At 42.5% G+C, this 18,280-nt stretch overlaps 2 protein-coding genes across 3 annotated transcripts in view; one reads left to right on the top strand and one right to left on the bottom strand.

Annotated features, from left to right (window-relative positions):
- fastk (Fas-activated serine/threonine kinase) overlaps positions 1–15,941 on the top strand; it is a 37,667-nt gene extending 21,726 nt beyond the window's left edge. Inside the window, exons 10-17 of one of the 2 annotated variants that reach the window (XR_013792462.1) lie at positions 1,924–2,083; positions 2,811–2,902; positions 3,259–3,493; positions 4,093–4,271; positions 4,387–4,639; positions 5,692–5,806; positions 12,255–15,616; positions 15,654–15,941. Coding sequence is in view for 1 of the 2 variants with exons in the window: in XM_079530431.1 (XP_079386557.1) it covers positions 1,924–2,083; positions 2,811–2,902; positions 3,259–3,493; positions 4,093–4,271; positions 4,387–4,639; positions 5,692–5,806; positions 12,255–12,341 (1,121 nt within the window). In the remaining variant the exon portion in view is untranslated. Of the gene's footprint in view, positions 1–1,923; positions 2,084–2,810; positions 2,903–3,258; positions 3,494–4,092; positions 4,272–4,386; positions 4,640–5,691; positions 5,807–12,254 lie in introns of both variants that reach the window. The other variant, XM_079530431.1, reaches the window with a different exon arrangement.
- tmx3a (thioredoxin related transmembrane protein 3a) overlaps positions 1–18,280 on the bottom strand; it is a 253,249-nt gene that overhangs the window by 8,376 nt on the left and 226,593 nt on the right. The gene's annotated exons all lie outside the window — the stretch shown is intronic.

The following is an 18,280-nucleotide window of genomic DNA, read 5'->3' as shown; positions in this document are numbered from 1 at the left end:
GAACACGAAGCAATACAGAGTGGCACAAACAGCGCATCGTGAGTGGTGAGCTTCCACCTCTCCAGGATATACCCGAGAGACGATGTGTGGCTAAGGCCGAAAGTATCATCGGGAACATTTACCACCCCAGCCATGGTCTGTTCAAACCGCTGTGGCACCACATCCAGACAGACAATACAGGAACATCAGGGAACAATACCAGCAGACTTCTGAACAGTTTCTATTAGCAGCAATTCGACTGCTGAATATGAGCTAAGCCTGTGGCCAGTGCTCACTGAATTGAACTGTTTAAATTGACTCCTTTATTTTATTTTTTTACATACATTCATGACTTAAATTATGCACATTGGCCACTTTATTCTACTTCTATGCACTAATCCTATCTATTGTTTAACTGCATTGATGGGCCTGCACAGTTACTTGTAATGTGCTGTGACAATAAAGTTTGATTCTGATTCTGCAATCTTGATTTTTCGAGTGGCCGATGAGTTTTATCATAGGAGCATTGAGCAACAGTGGTGGAATGTAACTGTACTTAAGTACAATTTTGAGGTATTTGTACTTTACTTGAGTATTTCCAATTTCTAGTACTTTTTCTTCTACTCCACTACATCCCAGATCCACTACATTTATTTGAAAACTTCAGTTACTAGTTTGTGGATTTGGATTATTATTACAAACAAACATACATTAACCACTTCAGCTCTATACATTTCGGCCAAAAATGGCAGATCTACAAGCTCACAATGCTTCGCTTGTATTTCTGCTATTTTCAAAAGATTTTTATGCATTTTAATTTGAAATGGGACATTCTGCTCAATGAGTACTTTTTCCACCACTGAGGAGCAATCCCTAAGGAGGAGTTTTGCAAAATTATTAAAATAGTAATCAAAGGATCATTTCTGAAATATTGGCTGAAATAATGTTTTTATGAATTTTCTTCCACATTACTTGGCAGAAAGAGATATGGAAAGACTTTCTGATGTTTAATTTACAATTTTGCGAAATTAGTTATTACAGAATCATTAAAAATCGGCCCAGACAAGTAATATATGAGTATATCCAAAAAGGCAGCCATCTTTAAAATTGGCAGCCATGTTGAAATTGACGTGGCTAATGTGATTTTTCTAAAGAATGACCAAGAGGTACTCTGTCAAATTTTGGTGTTTCTTTCCGGAGCTGAAGTATAAACGGCCCCGCGGCCCCCGCTAGTAACCCAGGTAAAGTGGTCACTGCAACTAAAGTTTGCCACCTGCCCATAGTCATTTCCGATACAGACAGCTGGGTCAAGAGGGTCATCATATCGTTGTTGATATAATTTAATTTAGGTCAATGATAACATGTAGTGATATAATAATATAGCAGCCAGTTATTGACTGCCAGTCAACTGTCTTCCGTGTTTTGGTCAAGGAAGCTTTCAGAAGGAATGGAAATGGCCACGTGACTGGGCTGCTAAACAGCAGCAGGTGTTGTTTCTGGCTTGGAGATATCGTGAGATTTGACTGTCCGCCGTTTCCTGTCTGTCAGACAGGAAACGGTGGGAAGTCTCACGATACTTGGTACGTTCAGAAAGGTGCTTTGAGCTTTTTAGATACCATAAATCTATAACATTTCACAGTGTACAGATTGAAAAGCAACACAGCAGACAATAATGTGTTACATGTCTTCTGTTTTCCAGAAGCGATTACTTTACAAAAGGTCTCAGTCATTCAGAAATAGTGTTTGTTCATGAGCTGGTCACTGAGCTCTCATTGACTCCAGTGCATTCTGCCGAACTTCTGGGTGTAGTTTGGTTCCCATGAAAGTGTCACGTGACCATGTCCAATCCTTCTCTAAGCTTCCTTGGATTTGGTATGACAGATCCACTGCGCTATGCACCGCCTTTTTGGTTTAAGGCCCTAACTGGTACGGTTAATGTTGCAGACAGTCCTTATGCTCTGATCGTACGGCGCTACCTGTCCCTGCTGGACGCAGCAGTAGAACTGGAGTACCAGGAGTACAGCGGACCCAGACTGCAAGACCAGCACAAAGTTCTGATGTTTGACCACGCCCTCACTGCTGACGAGGTCAACCGGAAGTACAGGTGTGTGTGTTAGTGTTCATACTCATTTAAGCAAGTTTGGAGAGCCCATTTCAACCAGATTGCTTGGGTGTGAAACTACTCCCCCAAAAATACGTATTTTCTATCAATTGCTTACCCCTAATTTGATGAGGGTTAGGCTACATACTAATTCCTACACGGTTTTGCTTATAACCACGCCCCCGGGCAAGTAACGTTTACTGAGGTTGAGGTTAGGGTTAGGTTTAGGTATAGTTTTACTGAGGTTAAGGTTAGGGTTAGGTTTAGGTATAGTTTTACTGAGGTTAAGGTTAGGTTTAGGCTGTCAATCACAGCGACTGGCCAATAACAGTGCGTCGACTGCACAACCCGTGTAGGCTTCGGTATGTCACGAGGGTTAGCCGTTAGGGTATCGGTGGTCATCATATTGGTTTGGAAGTGACAAAAACAAAGGAAATCTCAATGAATTCAAGGCTTCATGGGGTGTGTAATTGATAGAAAATAAGTAATTTTTTGGGATGAGCTATTCCTTTAACAAGATGATTTCACACAGATTATTGACAAAACACCAGCACCCCAATTATAGTATTCTATTTTAAGGCAATATGTTAAGCAGCCCGAGCTGTCAAATGGAAGTGCTGGAATAATAATAATGATAATCCCTGGATGTATATATTTGTATAGTTAATAGATGAAATGTATATATTTGTCAATTATATAGTAATTTATATATGATGTATATATTTGTCAGTTATAAGGGTCTAGTGGCGGAGGCCCTCAGGCAGTTGGTTGGAGAGCAGAACTACAAACAAGATGAAGTGTTGGCCCCTGGTTATTTTACAGGTAATGATCTGGTTTTATACATAGTTCTGTATATAATTATACAGGTGGTTTACAAATGTCATCCAGACGGAAGACCCCCCACAAAGCTCTTTTGTCAGATAGTGTTCCAGTTCCAATGTTGCCCATTAATTTGTTTCATCACTTACAATTGCACTTGTTTATCCTGTATCCTGGATGAGTTCAATTTCCTGATTTGATGAAATTGGTAACCTGACTTATTATTATTATTATTATTATTATTATTACTACTTGCAGCACCTTGTGGTTATAAACATATGGTAACGTATTGTAATCTTTGTTTAGATTTTGGAGGATGAAGTATTAATTATGTTCATAATTGTATAATATTTGTGTAGATTTTGTTCTATGGATGGACGGGTGTGGTCGAGTTCTGCCCATCCGAACAGGAAGTGGAGGTTTTTCTCTGGGGGGCTCCGCTCCGCCCCCTCCCCTCCCTGCCTCCAAACCCGCTGATGGGGCGGGGCCTGTTTCCGTAGCAACCCTCACCTCTGACTTCCACAAGTTCTCGCCATTCTCCTCGGCACTGGAGGAGGAATCACCAGGAGGCCCCTCCCACCACCACAAACTCAGGTACCGTCCTGTCACAGGGTTGGGATCCTTTAGGATTTTAACGATTCCGGTTCCTTAACAATTCCCTCTTAACAGTCCGATTCCTTAACGGTTCCCTTTAATGATTCTTGTATATTAAATACAATATATACATCATTTTGGCCTTCAGTATAATTTTTGATAAAAACAACTTCAATCATATCCGGAATTGCATACATACAGTATTATTGTAGTGGTTCTGAAAGTGAGGTCCAGGGACCCTCTGGGTTACTTAAGGGGGGTTCGAATGGACCTTAACTGAGTTATGGTGGTCCTTGTAAAAAAAAGAAAGTATTGTAGTTTTATAGCAGAGGTGAAGTCCTCATAGCCTACCAGCTCTGACAGTGTTATACTTCTACACATACGTCATGTCCTAGTATGAGGGTTCAGCCTCCAGGAAGAAACCCTGAATACAAAGTGAATACACCATTGCACATAAAAAACACACCAGGGTGTCTAATGAAGTACTGTGGCACTCCATCTTTAAATGTGATTATTTTGGCGGGTCGCCACCTGAAAGCGCTCGATAAACCATTGTGTTCGGGTCACGTTATGTTAACTTATGTGCATTGTGGTTTCAGTGGCCCCAACGGCGCCGGAGGGGTTCTGGACTACGGCTCCTACTACGTGTCCCCTCACACCTCAGACTACTACTCCGGTCTGAACAAAGACCCGTCGGTGGAGAGTCAGGACAGCTCCACCCTGAGCAGCCCTCCCTCCGACAGCCTGATGCAGGGTGGAGGAGCGGCAGGAGGCGCAGGTAGGGCTGGCCACAATTCTTCCCAGTGTACAACGGACGACAATGTCGGGATCAATTATGATCTCTGCGATCCGATTATTGTGAGTGATCCCTATTATGTCATACTTGTGGGCAGGAGCAGCCGGAGGCCCGGGACCGCCCCCTCCCAGCGACTCCTCCCTCTTCCAGTTCTCCATCGGCAAGATCCTGGAGGACGAGGGAGTGGCGGGGGGGCCGGGGCTCAGGGGTCTTCACGACCTGCCGGGGTTCTACGAGGGCGTGGTCTACCCTGAGGAGGGTGACGTGGGCCCCTCCTCGCCATCGGGAGCCCACCCCGCCGAGCGGGCGGAGTCCGACGGTACTATAGCCGACCCCAGGCAGGTCAAAAGGTCAGTAAGCTGATATTGCAGTTTGGAATGTTTCAATTTTCTCTCCTAACAGGACCTCTAGTACTGCTGGTTTTATCTCCTAGCAGGACCTCTAGTACTGTTGTTTTTATCTTCTACCAGGACCTCTGGTACTGCTGGTTTTATCTCCTAGCAGGACCTCTGGTACTGTTGGTTTTATCTTCTACCACGACCTCTGGTACTGCTGGATTTATCTTCTACCAGGACCTCTAGTACTGCCGGTTTTATCTCCTACCAGGACCTCTAGTACTGCTGGTTTTATCTCCTACGAGAAACCAAGCAAGTATTATTTATTATTTAAGTGTTAAATCAGACATTAAGCACACCCACAGCCCAAATGGAATGATCCTCTATTGCATTTTGTCCCCCCTTTTTTTGTTTTCACGATTCAACTACCAGTTGACTATAGGCAACATTTGGCAAAACAGATTTGACTATACATTCTTAGTCGGGGACAGGCCTACAAATGTTTGATAATAGCAGATCTACAAGATGCATCACAAACGTGATGCATTTTTAGCTTTAAGAGTTGCTAATGTCAAATAACTGATGTACAGTATAGGGTTATAAAAAAGTTAGTGGGTTGCACAATACAGTAGCAGTAGGTTAAAATGATGCTATTAACACTAGCTGGGGACCCCCTAGAACCCACACATGGGCCCCTGGCAGTCCCCACACCACACTGTCTTTGTAGAATGACTTTATCACCTTTATGTAGCTACTGTAGTATTTCCCTATCTATTCATTGGATCAAAGGAGGTTAAAAGAACCAGTGGCCACTGCCGGGGCTCCAGGTAAAATAGCAGCCTCAGCCTGGATGCTTCTCTACAACATTGCGATTTATATATTGTGTGTGTGTGTGTGTGTGTGTGTGTGTGTGTGTGTGTGTGTGTGTGTGTGTGTGTGTGTGTGTGTGTGTGTGTGTGTGTGTGTGTGTGTGTGTGTGTGTGTGTGTGTGTGTGTGTGTGTGTGTGTGTGTGTGTGTGTGTGTGTGTGTGTGTGTGTGTGTGTGTGTGTGTGTGTGTGTTTCTCAGGGTGATAATGTCTGTCAATGACAAGTGGCATTACTGTCACAACTCTGATGTGTTGGTGGGGTCCAGAGCCATGAGGGACCGACACCTCATGCTGCTAGGATACACCATAGTGCAGGTAATTAACAACAGTACACCCCCCAAAATAATCATTTTGAACCCCCCCCCCCATCTCTCACATCACACCCCCCCCCCCCCCCCCCCCCCCCCCCCATTTTCAAACTATCTTCATTATGAAAAAGTGATTGGTCCTCCCCAATGCTCATTATAATAATGGTACCATTTTTGGCTACGCAATGTGGATCTCAGAGGAGGGCTGTAGTCAGTTCAGAAACCCACATACCAGTTGTGGGAGCTATTAAGTATTTTTTGCTAATTCAGTATTTTTCTATATAATGATTTAATGCATTTATTATTTGTTTATTTTGCTTGGTTTGTTTACACTTATTATTTCAGTCTTTGTGTTGCAGCTATATGCTTTTATTTTGAAGGTGATGGGCAGTTTTGGGGCACAGCTGAGGTTACTTAATTAATGAGCACACACAGTCAGTCAGCAGAGCACCAGGAAGGCATATGGTTTTTTACCAGCAGGTCAGGGATGAACCTGAAACATTTTCCATCTTTTGCTGTCTGGACCAAAAAGCTGAAAATAAACACCACTAAACTTGACTTCGCTGCCTGTCTGGACTCATTCCTACCCCTGCGTAAGATTCGCTACCTGGTGCCCTTAGTGGCTTTTTTAAGTTTTATTGTTGGTGTAAATTAGCCACTACATAAAGTAAAAAACCCCCCTTATTGAAGCGGAAACTTTTATTGTTGTTTTGGATTTTTTTGCACTGTTGGATGTTTGGAGTTGGAGTTGATCGACGCTGCGACGCACTTGCACTTTCAAACAAAGCAATCAATGGAGCCACCAGCCATGCCGGCACACCCGCACAATGCACTGTCACTTTGAAGGTTGGATCAAGCTGTGAAAGATACGATCAGAGGACCAAGCGGCCCAAATGGACATCATACTCGCACAAAACTACGCAGCAACAACAGTGGTATGTGAAGAATAACTGTCAGCCTTATTGGAAGGAGGCAAGCTCATTGGAGTGACTGGATTATTGTCCTGCTACATGTTGATTCATATTGGGAGTTTTGTTGGACGTGTGAGTCATTCATTCCTAAATCTCTGACGTAAATTAATTACACATTGCTTGTGTGAATTCACATTCAGAAAAATGGATCCAGTTGTGACAAACGAGACAGTGCCTGTGGGTGATTCAAATGTGTCAAGTGTGGAGAATGTTGCTCAGCCCGAGCCCTCTGCAAAACGGGACATCAAGTTCACAGCAAAGGGATTGGAGTTTTATATACAAACATGCCAAGAAAAAAGATCTGCTAAAATCAAACAGGCCAAGAAATACATTGCGCCAATACGTGTGTTGATGAAATCTACTGACAATGTGAAATCTGTGCAAAGTCATTTGTGTAACTTCATAAAATGTTATGAGGAGGCTATGGATATGCACGAGTCTTTCATACATATGGATTTGCCTGAGGAGGAGGTCAAAAGGCAAAATACATATTTCAATGCAATAATGGTGAAATTGTGTCATTTCACTGAGGATGTCAAGGGTTGGTTGTTTGCTGCAGGGCACCCTCATGTGGTATCAATTGAAAATGATGTTGAAACTGAGTCTGAAATAAATGACAATGTTGACAATGATGATCTTGAGACTATAACTATACAAAGTACTATTATTGACGATATCAACCCAGAGGACAGTGCCTCCAACATTTCATGTCCAAGGGAAACAACACACTCTAATGTATCTAGGACCTCCTCTACTGCATCTGCCAGGCTAAAGGCTGAGGCTGACAAAGCAGCACTTGTGGAGCGCATTAATGCATTAAAAAGGAAACATGAGTTGGAAGCAAAGGAGGAGGAATTAAGGAAGGAAACAGAGAAAATAAGAAAGGAAAAGGAACAGTTGGCTCTGGAGAGTGAGCTAGCTGCAACTAATGCCAAACTCAATGTGTTGGAAACCAGCTCAAAATGCAGCTCCAAAAGATCAGATGGAATGAACTCCTACCTGGAAAGAAACAAGGCTCAAAATCGGATGACAAGCCAACTCAACCCTCGAGCTAATCAATTTGTCCCACAGGGAAATGACAAAAATGACATGCAAAATGTATCTCACCCTGAGGCCCAGGCTGTCACTGTAAGGCCAAAGACAACATCACAGACCATCAGGTTTATGGATACAACACAAAGGGCAACATTGCAGACAAACCTCAGACCACCAACCCATAACACTCAAGCACCAATAACACACATGGTTCACAATGCTCCACAAACAGGACAGGCATCCACCTCGAACAGGACATCTAACAATAGCACCCAAAATGACATTGTGAACATTATGCAACGCCAAACTGAAATTACTAATATGTTGGTACAGCAAAATTTAGCATCTTCCCTACCAGTGAGAAACATACCCATTTTTGATGGTGATCCCCTTCAGTATCATTCCTTCATCAGATCTTTCGAAAATTGTGTTGAAGTTAAAACTGACAATGCAAGCGATCGCTTGCACTTTTTAGAACAGTACACCAGGGGGCAACCAAGAGACCTGGTGAAAAGTTGTCAGCATCTACCCTCTGTTCAAGGCTACCAAAGGGCCAAATCCTTGCTTTCTGAACATTTTGGAAATGAATACAAAATTGCCTCTGCTTATATGGACAAAATTCACGATTGGCCTATGGTTAAAGCAGAAGATGTAAAAGCAATGCAATCCTTTTCTCTTTTCTTGAGGGAATGCTCAAATTTAACACAACAAATCACGCACATGAGTGAGTTGGACACCCCATCAAACCTCAGAAATATTGTTATGAAGCTTCCTTATAAAACGAGGGAGAAATGGAGGAGTGTTGCATGTGATTTACAGGAGCAACGTGGTTGCAGAGCACTTTTTATTGACCTTGTGAACTTTTTTGAAAAGGAAGTTAGAATTGTCTCTGACCCACTGTTCGGAAATATTCAGGATCCAAAAAATACCAGCTACAACAGGCCACCCCCCACTGTCAGTCAACCAAGGCAGAGGAATCAGGGCACCTTTGCCACCAGTGTCACTGCAGTGAAAGAGGGAAACAAAAGTCACATAAAATGTTGTTTATTCTGCCAACAAACCAGTCACTCACTTGACGAATGCTCACAGTTTGAGTCCAAGACACAAAAAGACAAAGTAGATTTCATAAAGGAGCATGGGATTTGCTTTGGATGCCTGAAAGTGGGACACACAAGCACATTTTGTATGAGTAGATTGTATTGCGGCGTGTGTCAGAAAAGGCATCCGTCAGTTCTTCACATTGAGCATAATGAAGCTCATGAACCTGGGAGTGATGCATCTCATGAGTCTCAGACATGTGGCCATATAGGGGCTGGAGACGAGGACAATGCTGTATTTTCAATTGTGGCAGTTAAAGTGAAAAGCAAAATGAGTGACAGAGTTGTGCAGACATATGCATTTTTGGATCCGGGGAGTTCCGGTACCTTTTGCACTCAGAACCTTGCAAAGAGACTGGGGCTAAGTGGCAAGCCAGCCAGTATTCTATTGCGAACAATGGGGCAAAAGAAAATTGTGAGTACTAGTGTGTTGTCTCACTTGGAAGTATCGGGCATGGACATGAATGATTTTATTGAACTGCCAAATGTTTTAACCCAAAAGGCTATGCCAGTGTCACGAGTGAACATTCCACGACAGGATGAAGTGGACAAATGGCACTACTTGAAGAACATAAAGCTGCATGACTTGGATGCAGATGTGGATATGCTCATCGGAACTAATGCAGCAAAAGTGATGGAACCATGGGAGCTGATCAATAGCCAAAATGAAGGACCATACGCAGTCAGAACAAGAGTTGGCTGGGTCATCAATGGACCACTCAGGAGTGGAACTAAGAGCAGAGTTAAAACTGGCTGCTCTGTTGTCACAACAAATCACATATCTGTTGAACATCTGGAAGAAAAGCTCATTAAACAACACAACCATGCTTTGAATGAAAAGACATCAGAGGGGCAATTGGAAATGCCCAGAGAGGACACTCAATTCACGATGAGAACCGAAATGAAAAATGAACATTACGTTGACTTACCTTTCAGAAAAGAAGATCCGGTCTTGCCAAGTGAATTGCAGCAACTTCAAGACCCGAAGAGGAAAGGCCCAGATTTGCTTGAAAACGAGTGGCCTACGCTGGAAATGGAGTCAGTTATTCCCATCGATGACCCAGAGGTCAAAAGAGAAGCAGCAGCCATCGTTAAGGACTCATCTTGGAAGATTAAAATGTCTGTCGCCCGATTCTTTGAACTTAAAAGGCTTCTGAGTCAAAAGAGAAAGGAACTTAAAGCCACCAAAAGTGAAAATGATGCTGGAGTCAAAAGTATTGAACAGAATCATCACAGCTTCAAATGCACACTGTCTGGAAAACATCTCACTCCAGAAGATTGTGATGAAGCAGAGAAGGCAAGCATTCATTTTGTACAGAAACACAGGTTCAAGAATGACATTGCCTCCCTCAAACATGGTTCAAATATCATCTCCAAGAACAGTCCACTGTACATATTAGACCCCATACTGGAGGAGGACATCCGCAGAGATGGAGGTAGTTTGCAAAAGTCTGCATTAGCATCAGAAACAAAGCGCCATATTCATTTCAAAGACTTGCATCTTTCCCAGCTCATTTTACATCACATCCATCAACAACTAGGACACGCTGGGAAGAACCACATGTTGGACAGAACCCCCACAAAAGCATCTGACGACCCCCATGGCCTTGAGGCCCTCACCCCAAACCACATTCTCCTGCTGAAAGGAAACCCCAACTTTCCCCCAGGATTATTTGAAAAAAGTGACTTGTATATCAAAAGGAAATGGAAGCATGAAGTACAGTATATCGCAGAACTGTTTTGGATCTGGACAGCTGAATACTTACTTGTGATGCAAGACAGACAGATGGGCACCTCCAAGAAGAAACTTCCTCCCAGGAGATATTATCATTGCCGACGCTTCAGCTCCTGGAAGATGGGTCGAGTGTTTGAGCACCAACTCCGACTCCATAAGATCAATCTGCTCTGTGTGCATCCAAACCAAAGCCAGCGTTCTGGAGAGACCTGTAATGAAGATCTGCCTGCTGGTGGAGGCCACAGAATAAGACAATGGACAACCTTTCTATCTGCTTTCTCTCTCTTGTCTACTCTCTGTTTATCTTTCAGTGGCTACAGAGAAGGACACAGAAGACACGCACATGGATAGAAAAATAGCTCCCTCACATGTTTAAATATTGTAATTGTGATTCTCGCAATTAGGGGCTGGAATGTGGGAGCTATTAAGTATTTTTTGCTAATTCAGTATTTTTCTATATAAAGATTTAATGCATTTATTATTTGTTTATTTTGCTTGGTTTGTTTACACTTATTATTTCAGTCTTTGTGTTGCAGCTATATGCTTTTATTTTGAAGGTGATGGGCAGTTTTGGGGCACAGCTGAGGTTACTTAATTAATGAGCACACACAGTCAGTCAGCAGAGCACCAGGAAGGCATATGGTTTTTTACCAGCAGGTCAGGGATGAACCTGAAACATTTTCCATCTTTTGCTGCCTGGACCAAAAAGCTGAAAATAAACACCACTAAACTTGACTTCGCTGCCTGTCTGGACTCATTCCTACCCCTGCGTAAGATTCGCTACCTGGTGCCCTTAGTGGCTTTTTTAAGTTTTATTGTTGGTGTAAATTAGCCACTACACCAGTGACATCGATGAGGATTCCAAGCTAATAAAAAATGCAGGCTTTCTCTACCTGGATAGTTAGCATGCTAGTATAGAAGCCATTGTTCTCGCATTAATTTTGGGGGCAGCCATAGCTAATGGTTAGTGAGTCCGCCTAGGACTCCAGAGGTCCCAGGTATGATTCCAGCTCTCCCTGAGCAAGACACTTAACCCCTAGCTGCCCCCCGCCCTCTGCTCTCCTCTCAGCTCTCAGCTGGGTGAAGCTGAAAACTTATGTTCCCCCATGAGTTATGATGTAATAATAATAGTTATAATTATAATACTAATAATAATACATGTTTTTTTAAATGACCAAACCTGACTACTGGGGATGTGATTGGTAGGACTGTTTCTGAACTGTCCACATCCCATCAATGAGACACTCACATTAGTGAGGACCAATAGTACGAAGATAGGTTGGAAATGCGTGAAGTGGTCCTTCATGCAAGGTAAAACAATATTTTTGAGTGGTGTAAACCACTCCTACAACTGGCTTTTGTGTGCAGAAAAAATGAGCATGGTTGCTATGTTCAAAATAATATCTGACGTAATTAAATCACACCCGGGTGAACTGGATGACCGTAGCAACCATGCTCATTTTTTCTGCACAAAAAAAGCCAGTTGTGAAATCACATCCGGGTGTGATTTCATTACGTCAGATCAGAGCTGATCAGGCTATATAATACCTTACACCACTCAGTTCACACGGGTGTGATTTTTTTTTGATAATAACCGAATCTTATGTGTCTCTACAGTTGCCGTACCACGAGCTGGAAAAGCTGAACGGGATCGAGGAAGTCAAACAATATCTTCACAAAAAACTCCTGGACGTTCCGTTATGACGACAGAACACTGTGTATGTGTGTGTGTGTGTGTGTGTGTGTGTGTGTGTGTGCGCGCGTGTGCGCACACGTCCGCACGTCTGTAAGCGTCTGTAGTGTAGGAGAGCAGTGATTGGTTGTCTGGAGTCCATCTTTTTGGGCGTTGTTTGGGGTGAGATTTTCAGAAAAATGTGTGTTGCATTGTGAGCTTGTAGATCGGCTGTTTTTGAAAAGTTTTGAATAGGTCCTAAAGCTGCAATCCCTGTCTTTCATATCCTACCCATGCACCTGGGATTTGAACCCAAAACCTTTACCATTGAGCTGTGGGTGAAAGCCTGCTTAAGGCTGAGGACCTTCGTGCAATACCTATTTTAAACAAGTAGGTGTCCTACCTGAGCACAGATCTACTGTATTAGAAGACCAAATCCAACCGCCACAGTTGTACTAGTTATATTGTATTAACATACTCTGCCATACCCTTTGATTAAAGGTGCTGGAAGTGATAGTGTTTTGTTAAAATAAGTGTTACTCTATGGGTAACTCTATGTTGTGATGGCATCCATTGTTATAGACTCTCCACTCCAGGTCTTTATTAAACAGAAAATACATTTTCAGGTGAAAATGTCCAATCATCAGAGAGAATGTATTCAATATGCAGGATAAACCATGACATTATGACAAATAAATCAGCAGACAAAATTGGAACTGGAACCCAAGCTGTCTTTGTGGGGTTCTGTCTCCTGATTAGCTGAAATTGGCAGCCTGTTACTGTTACTGACGGAACAAACATTCTATAGCAATACTTACTACCACAGTATAGAGAACTTGTTAACAAAAAAAGAACACTCTTCACTAAAAAGGTAAAGATTTAAATAATCCAGAAGGAGAGCAGAGGAGCATCAACCAAGGTTAAACAGCACTAATGCTAGCTTCAAACAATGGTTTCGTTTTTTACCCATGATGCTTTCTGTGGTGACATCACCTCCAGTAAGTGAAGACATGTATTATGAATAGTTCTAAGAAGTTTTAATTTGAATTTAATTTAATTTATTTTTTTATTAAAAGTTGCAAGTCCTCCAACCATTGCACTGCAGACGTACTAGTTATAACATTCTCTAATGTACATGTACACATTGGCTAAGATAATCTTTTATTCATTCATTCAAATAATTAAATCATAATCATTTAAAGGAGCACTTTGCCCATTTTCAACCTTATCTTGGAATAATTGGTCCGGACTCCTCAGTCAATAGTCACTAATACTCATTAGAAGGTACGGTTGAAAGTGGGTGAAGTGCTCTTTTAAGCTGTAGTCTTTGTAACCTGGTTTGAATATAAAGCATTATTTGTTGAACGAGATTAAAACTCATCTGAACCACTTTACACCTGGTATCCCTGTATCCCATGTCACTGTAGGCCAAGATGTTCAAAGATTTTGTACATCTTTTTTTACTTTATTTTTAAAGAAAAAATAGCAGTGACACATGAGCTTCTAGCGATCTGCTATCTGCTAGTTTGCTTTCCAGTTCAGGTTAAAAACCACAGCAGGTTAAAAACATCACAGGCTGCATAAGGCTTACCTTAGTACACAGTGGCCTCAGTTACATGCACAAAATGTATTCAGAATGAATTCATTCATTCCGAACAGATTCATACCCAACTGTTTACATAGAACCTGAATACAAGTATTCCTATTCCTCAATTGTTTACATGACCAAAGCATTCATTCGGAATATAACTTTGGACTATAGAGATGGCCAACCCATAACCGACAAACACTAACAGCTATTATCTGATAAAATAAAATAAAAATATATTTTGAAGCGCAGTCCCTCCACCCAAAACAAGCGCATTTTATTATGGGGAAAAAACTGGTGTATTTGTATTTTTCTAATGGGTAAAATAGCGCATTTCTGCGCACATAAAATGTCTCCAAATTGCCATCCCTGCATGGACATGGGCATAAAGCACTATAGTCTACTAAGGGCAGACATGTGTAAAATAATACATGTATTCCAAACTCCCAGTAGCATCCGGAATAAAGCGTTTATATGGTGATCTATACCGATTCAAACGGTATATAACACCCCTCCAGACCAGAATGAAATTTCATTCGGAATAGGATATTCTATTCCAATTGAGGTGTTTTTTATTGATGACTGGAATGAATCCATTCATTCCGAATGAATTTCTGCATGTAAATGGGGACACTGGGAAGCAATACAGCTGCAGCTAATCACATTCATAATGGCAGCTGTGTTGATTGCTAGCCTGCCATGTTTTTAATATGCTGTAGTTTTTTAACATAAAACGACAAAATTAGCCCATGGTATAATTACCCCTAAGTGGTACAAACAATTAAGCGGGTTGGACTGTGTTCTGCAACTTTAGGGCGTGGTATGCAGCTTTAGGGCATGCTCTGTAGCTTTAGGGCGTGGTCACACATACGCTTCATATGTGTCAGCGTTCCACTCACTTTCACGTAAGGGGTGGAGCTTACTGTTGCGACGCTTTCATGTGAGACTTTCACTGCAGAGTTAACCAATAGGGGAAGAAAAGCACTGCATTGACCCCTCTTGGTAGCCATTTGGCTTGTAGTTTTTTTTTCTTTCAGTGAGCCAACATTCAAACACAAGTTAAACAAACTACACAAACCTGCAAGGCAACATGGTAAATTTGTGTGAGAATGCCCTTAACGTTGAGCTAGTTGAATGGCATGCTAAGGCTAATCAGACCATGTGATCATGTATGGGTGGAGATCTGTGTATGTCACTTGACACAAAATAGAAACTAAACAAATCTTAATCTAATCCCTTTTTTCTATTCTTTATGTATCTGAGGTTTAATGCATGTGTTTATGGAGGGACAGAGGGAACCAGTCTCTTAAATCATTTGTACGCGGAGGACTTTCCTCCATGTCGCACTGTGTGTGTGTGTGTGTGTGTGTGTGTGTGTGTGTGTGTGTGTGTGTGAGGGTCATTGTGTGTGTGTGTGTGTGTGTGTGTGTGTGTGTGTGTGTGTGTGTGTGTGTGTGTGTGTGTGTGTGTGTGTGTGTGTGTGTGTGTGTGTGTGTGTGTGTGTGAGGGTCATTGTGTGAGTGTGTGTGTGTGTGTGTGCGTTTGTGTGTGTTTTATAAAATAGATTGAGGATGATGAAGATCTATACCAATGCAACTTTTAATGTCACTGTATAGACAGACAGACAGACAGACATTTTATCAACAAAAAGAAAAGGAAAAAAAATCAAATCAACAGGATAAGTGCAACAAATAATTCAGAGAGAAATAGACATGTTGGGTTGATGCTAGTTCTGTTGAGTGGATGGCTATTGTAGCTCTGTGAAATAAACGGGTTGGGTGGATGCTGGGTGTTGTGGTACTGTGTGAAGTAAATGCGTTGGGTGGATGCTGGGAATTGTAGTCCAGTCAGACGTTGCCACGGTAACCTGTTTGCCAAAGGAATTGTGGGTGTCAAACAGCTGTTATTAATTATTAATTAAACAGGTTTATTTATTGTTACTGGGAGTTTGAGGCTGTAAGGATGGGCAGGACAGTTTGTTTATATTATATAATAAAAAGATATATGAAAGGAAATGTCTATATAATAAAATATTAAAAAGCAAAGCCTAGATAATGTGTCTGCATGTGTGGTTTTGTTTGTGGTTGAATATTGGTAATAGTAATAGTGGTATTATTGTGATGCGGCTGCCCATAGTCTCATGCAAAGGAGGTGGTACATGCACCTCCCAGAAATGCACCTTTCGTATCCCATGATTTTGTAACCCATTTTTCCCCCCAATGCATGAGGAGTGAGCAGCTTCTTATCACCTGACGGGGGAGTTTCCCTAGTAAGATGTAGTGCGTGGAAGGAACACGTTATTCCAACCAGTTCCTTTCCCCCTCCATCAGGCAGAGGCACAAAGGTACCTTCATCGGCTCTGGGGCGTATGTCTCTTGAAGGCAACATGGAGGCAAGCTTTCCTGAGATTCCTTAGGAAGCATATAGCGGAAGCTTGCCAAGCTACTCCGTAGTGTAGTGTAGTACTGTTTTTCCTTTTTACTTATAAAAGCAAACGTGGCAACCCGCAATGTTATCAGATACCCAGTTGCTTGAATTCCGCGGATGTGGCAACCTGGGCGAGTGGCTGGCTGTGGGTTTACTTTCACTTTGTTCCACAGTTGTGTTGAAGAGTTTCTCTAATGTGGGGACTACAGGGTGTGTTGGTGAGGGCTGCTCCAGACCCACAGGAACGCGTGGGGGTCCCTCTACTGCAGGGGTTCTCAACCCGTGGGTCGCGACCCCTCGAGGGGTCGCCAAATTATTTTGGAGGGTCCCCAAATTATAAAAAAAAAAAAAAAAAAAAGTTTACATATAGTACACATAGTACATGCATACACCTTCCCTAATGATTATATCTGGTTTCAGTATTTATTTATGGTGTATTGTCTCTATTATTAAGGTTATTGTAGCAGTCAATTTATATTGGGGGTCGGGAGGGGGCAGGGCGGGGGTCCCGAGACGTTGCCAAAGCATTTTCGGGGGTCCCCGGCCAAAAAGGTTGAGAACCCCTGCTCTACTGTACCTTCTACTGTACTGTACTGTCACTGTACTGTACTGGTACACCCGAAATCACCATATATACAGTTAATATGTGCGTGTGTGTGTGTTAGTTTGCGCACAGGTGGTGAAAAACAACCATGCTGTTTTCGTGCTCAGACACACCCAGCCACCCACCCACCCACCCACACACACACATAGCTCCGTAAGGCACCACTCAATGATCTGTCCTATAAACAAAACACCATGTTTGCGGTGGTGCAGGTATTTAACATGTTGCACTGGACAGTACATCTGAAAGGAGGACGAGATCATTACTTGCACGCCGCTGTGTTAGTCGGGCTCAAGGTGTATTCCTTTGGGCTAGCTAAGCCTCTTAGCGAGACCAACAGTGATCAGATTGAAGTCCACATCTTCAAGTGTCGTTCTTGCTGGAGGATTTTACCCTAAGAGACAACGGGGAGAGGAGAACCTCCCCTTGAGGTTCCCTCCGGGTGTCAGGGCCACACAGCTGTGCTGATTGAAGATACTGTCTACAGGTTAGACTATTCCAGGTTAATGCAATGTGCTTTATGCTTTTGATGTCGACGCCCACAGATGGTTCAAACCACAGGTTTCTGGGACCGTTCCAGAGGGGAGGCAGAGCCACTCAGCCATGTTTATCCATGGAGGATGGACCCGGCCACATGGATGCATTAATGACATCTACAAGTTGGACACCAGAAACAATGGTTTGGTCTCTAACACCAGAGGAACTCCACCACCTGTTTCATCCAGTCACTCTGCCACCATTATCGGGACAAAGATGTTTGTATTCGGGGGATGGTCTTGGGACATGCCATACCAGGTCTATTATAACACCAGTTAGTTTGACACAGAGACCAACCACTGGCTGAGCACGCATTCTGCACAGATTCTTCCAGAAGGACGCTTCGGTCATTCAACATTCTCCTACAATGGAGAGCTGTACATATTCGGTGGCAAAAGGTCACCTCAGAAATTCAATGACCTGTGGAAATTCAACCCAGAGACCTTCTCTTGGAGTCCAAAGGGAAAAACCCATGTATGAAGTCTTGTTGGATGGCCTGTTGTTGCATGGGAGATCTTATCATCCTCTTTGGAGGACACGATGGATCTGATGAGTTGTTCATCTTAGACTTTAGTCCGAGTCTTAAGATGTTCAGTTATTCAGTACAGTCTGGAGCAGTCAGAACTTCTACCTGACATCAAATGGGAACTGGCAGCCATGACTATCAATGTCAATGGCATTTAATGTTTTTATGTTTAATTTACGTCATATTTAGCGGAATTATCAGCTCTTATCATCATGCATCATCTCATACTGGCCAATCAGAATACCTGTTGCCTGTGATTGGTTAGCTGATGTGCACGTTTACATGTATT

This window comes from Electrona antarctica (assembly GCF_951216825.1).
Source record: "Electrona antarctica genome assembly, chromosome: 19".
Classification (NCBI taxonomy): Eukaryota; Metazoa; Chordata; class Actinopteri; order Myctophiformes; family Myctophidae; genus Electrona; species Electrona antarctica.
This window is presented reverse-complemented; position numbering and strand designations above follow the sequence as displayed.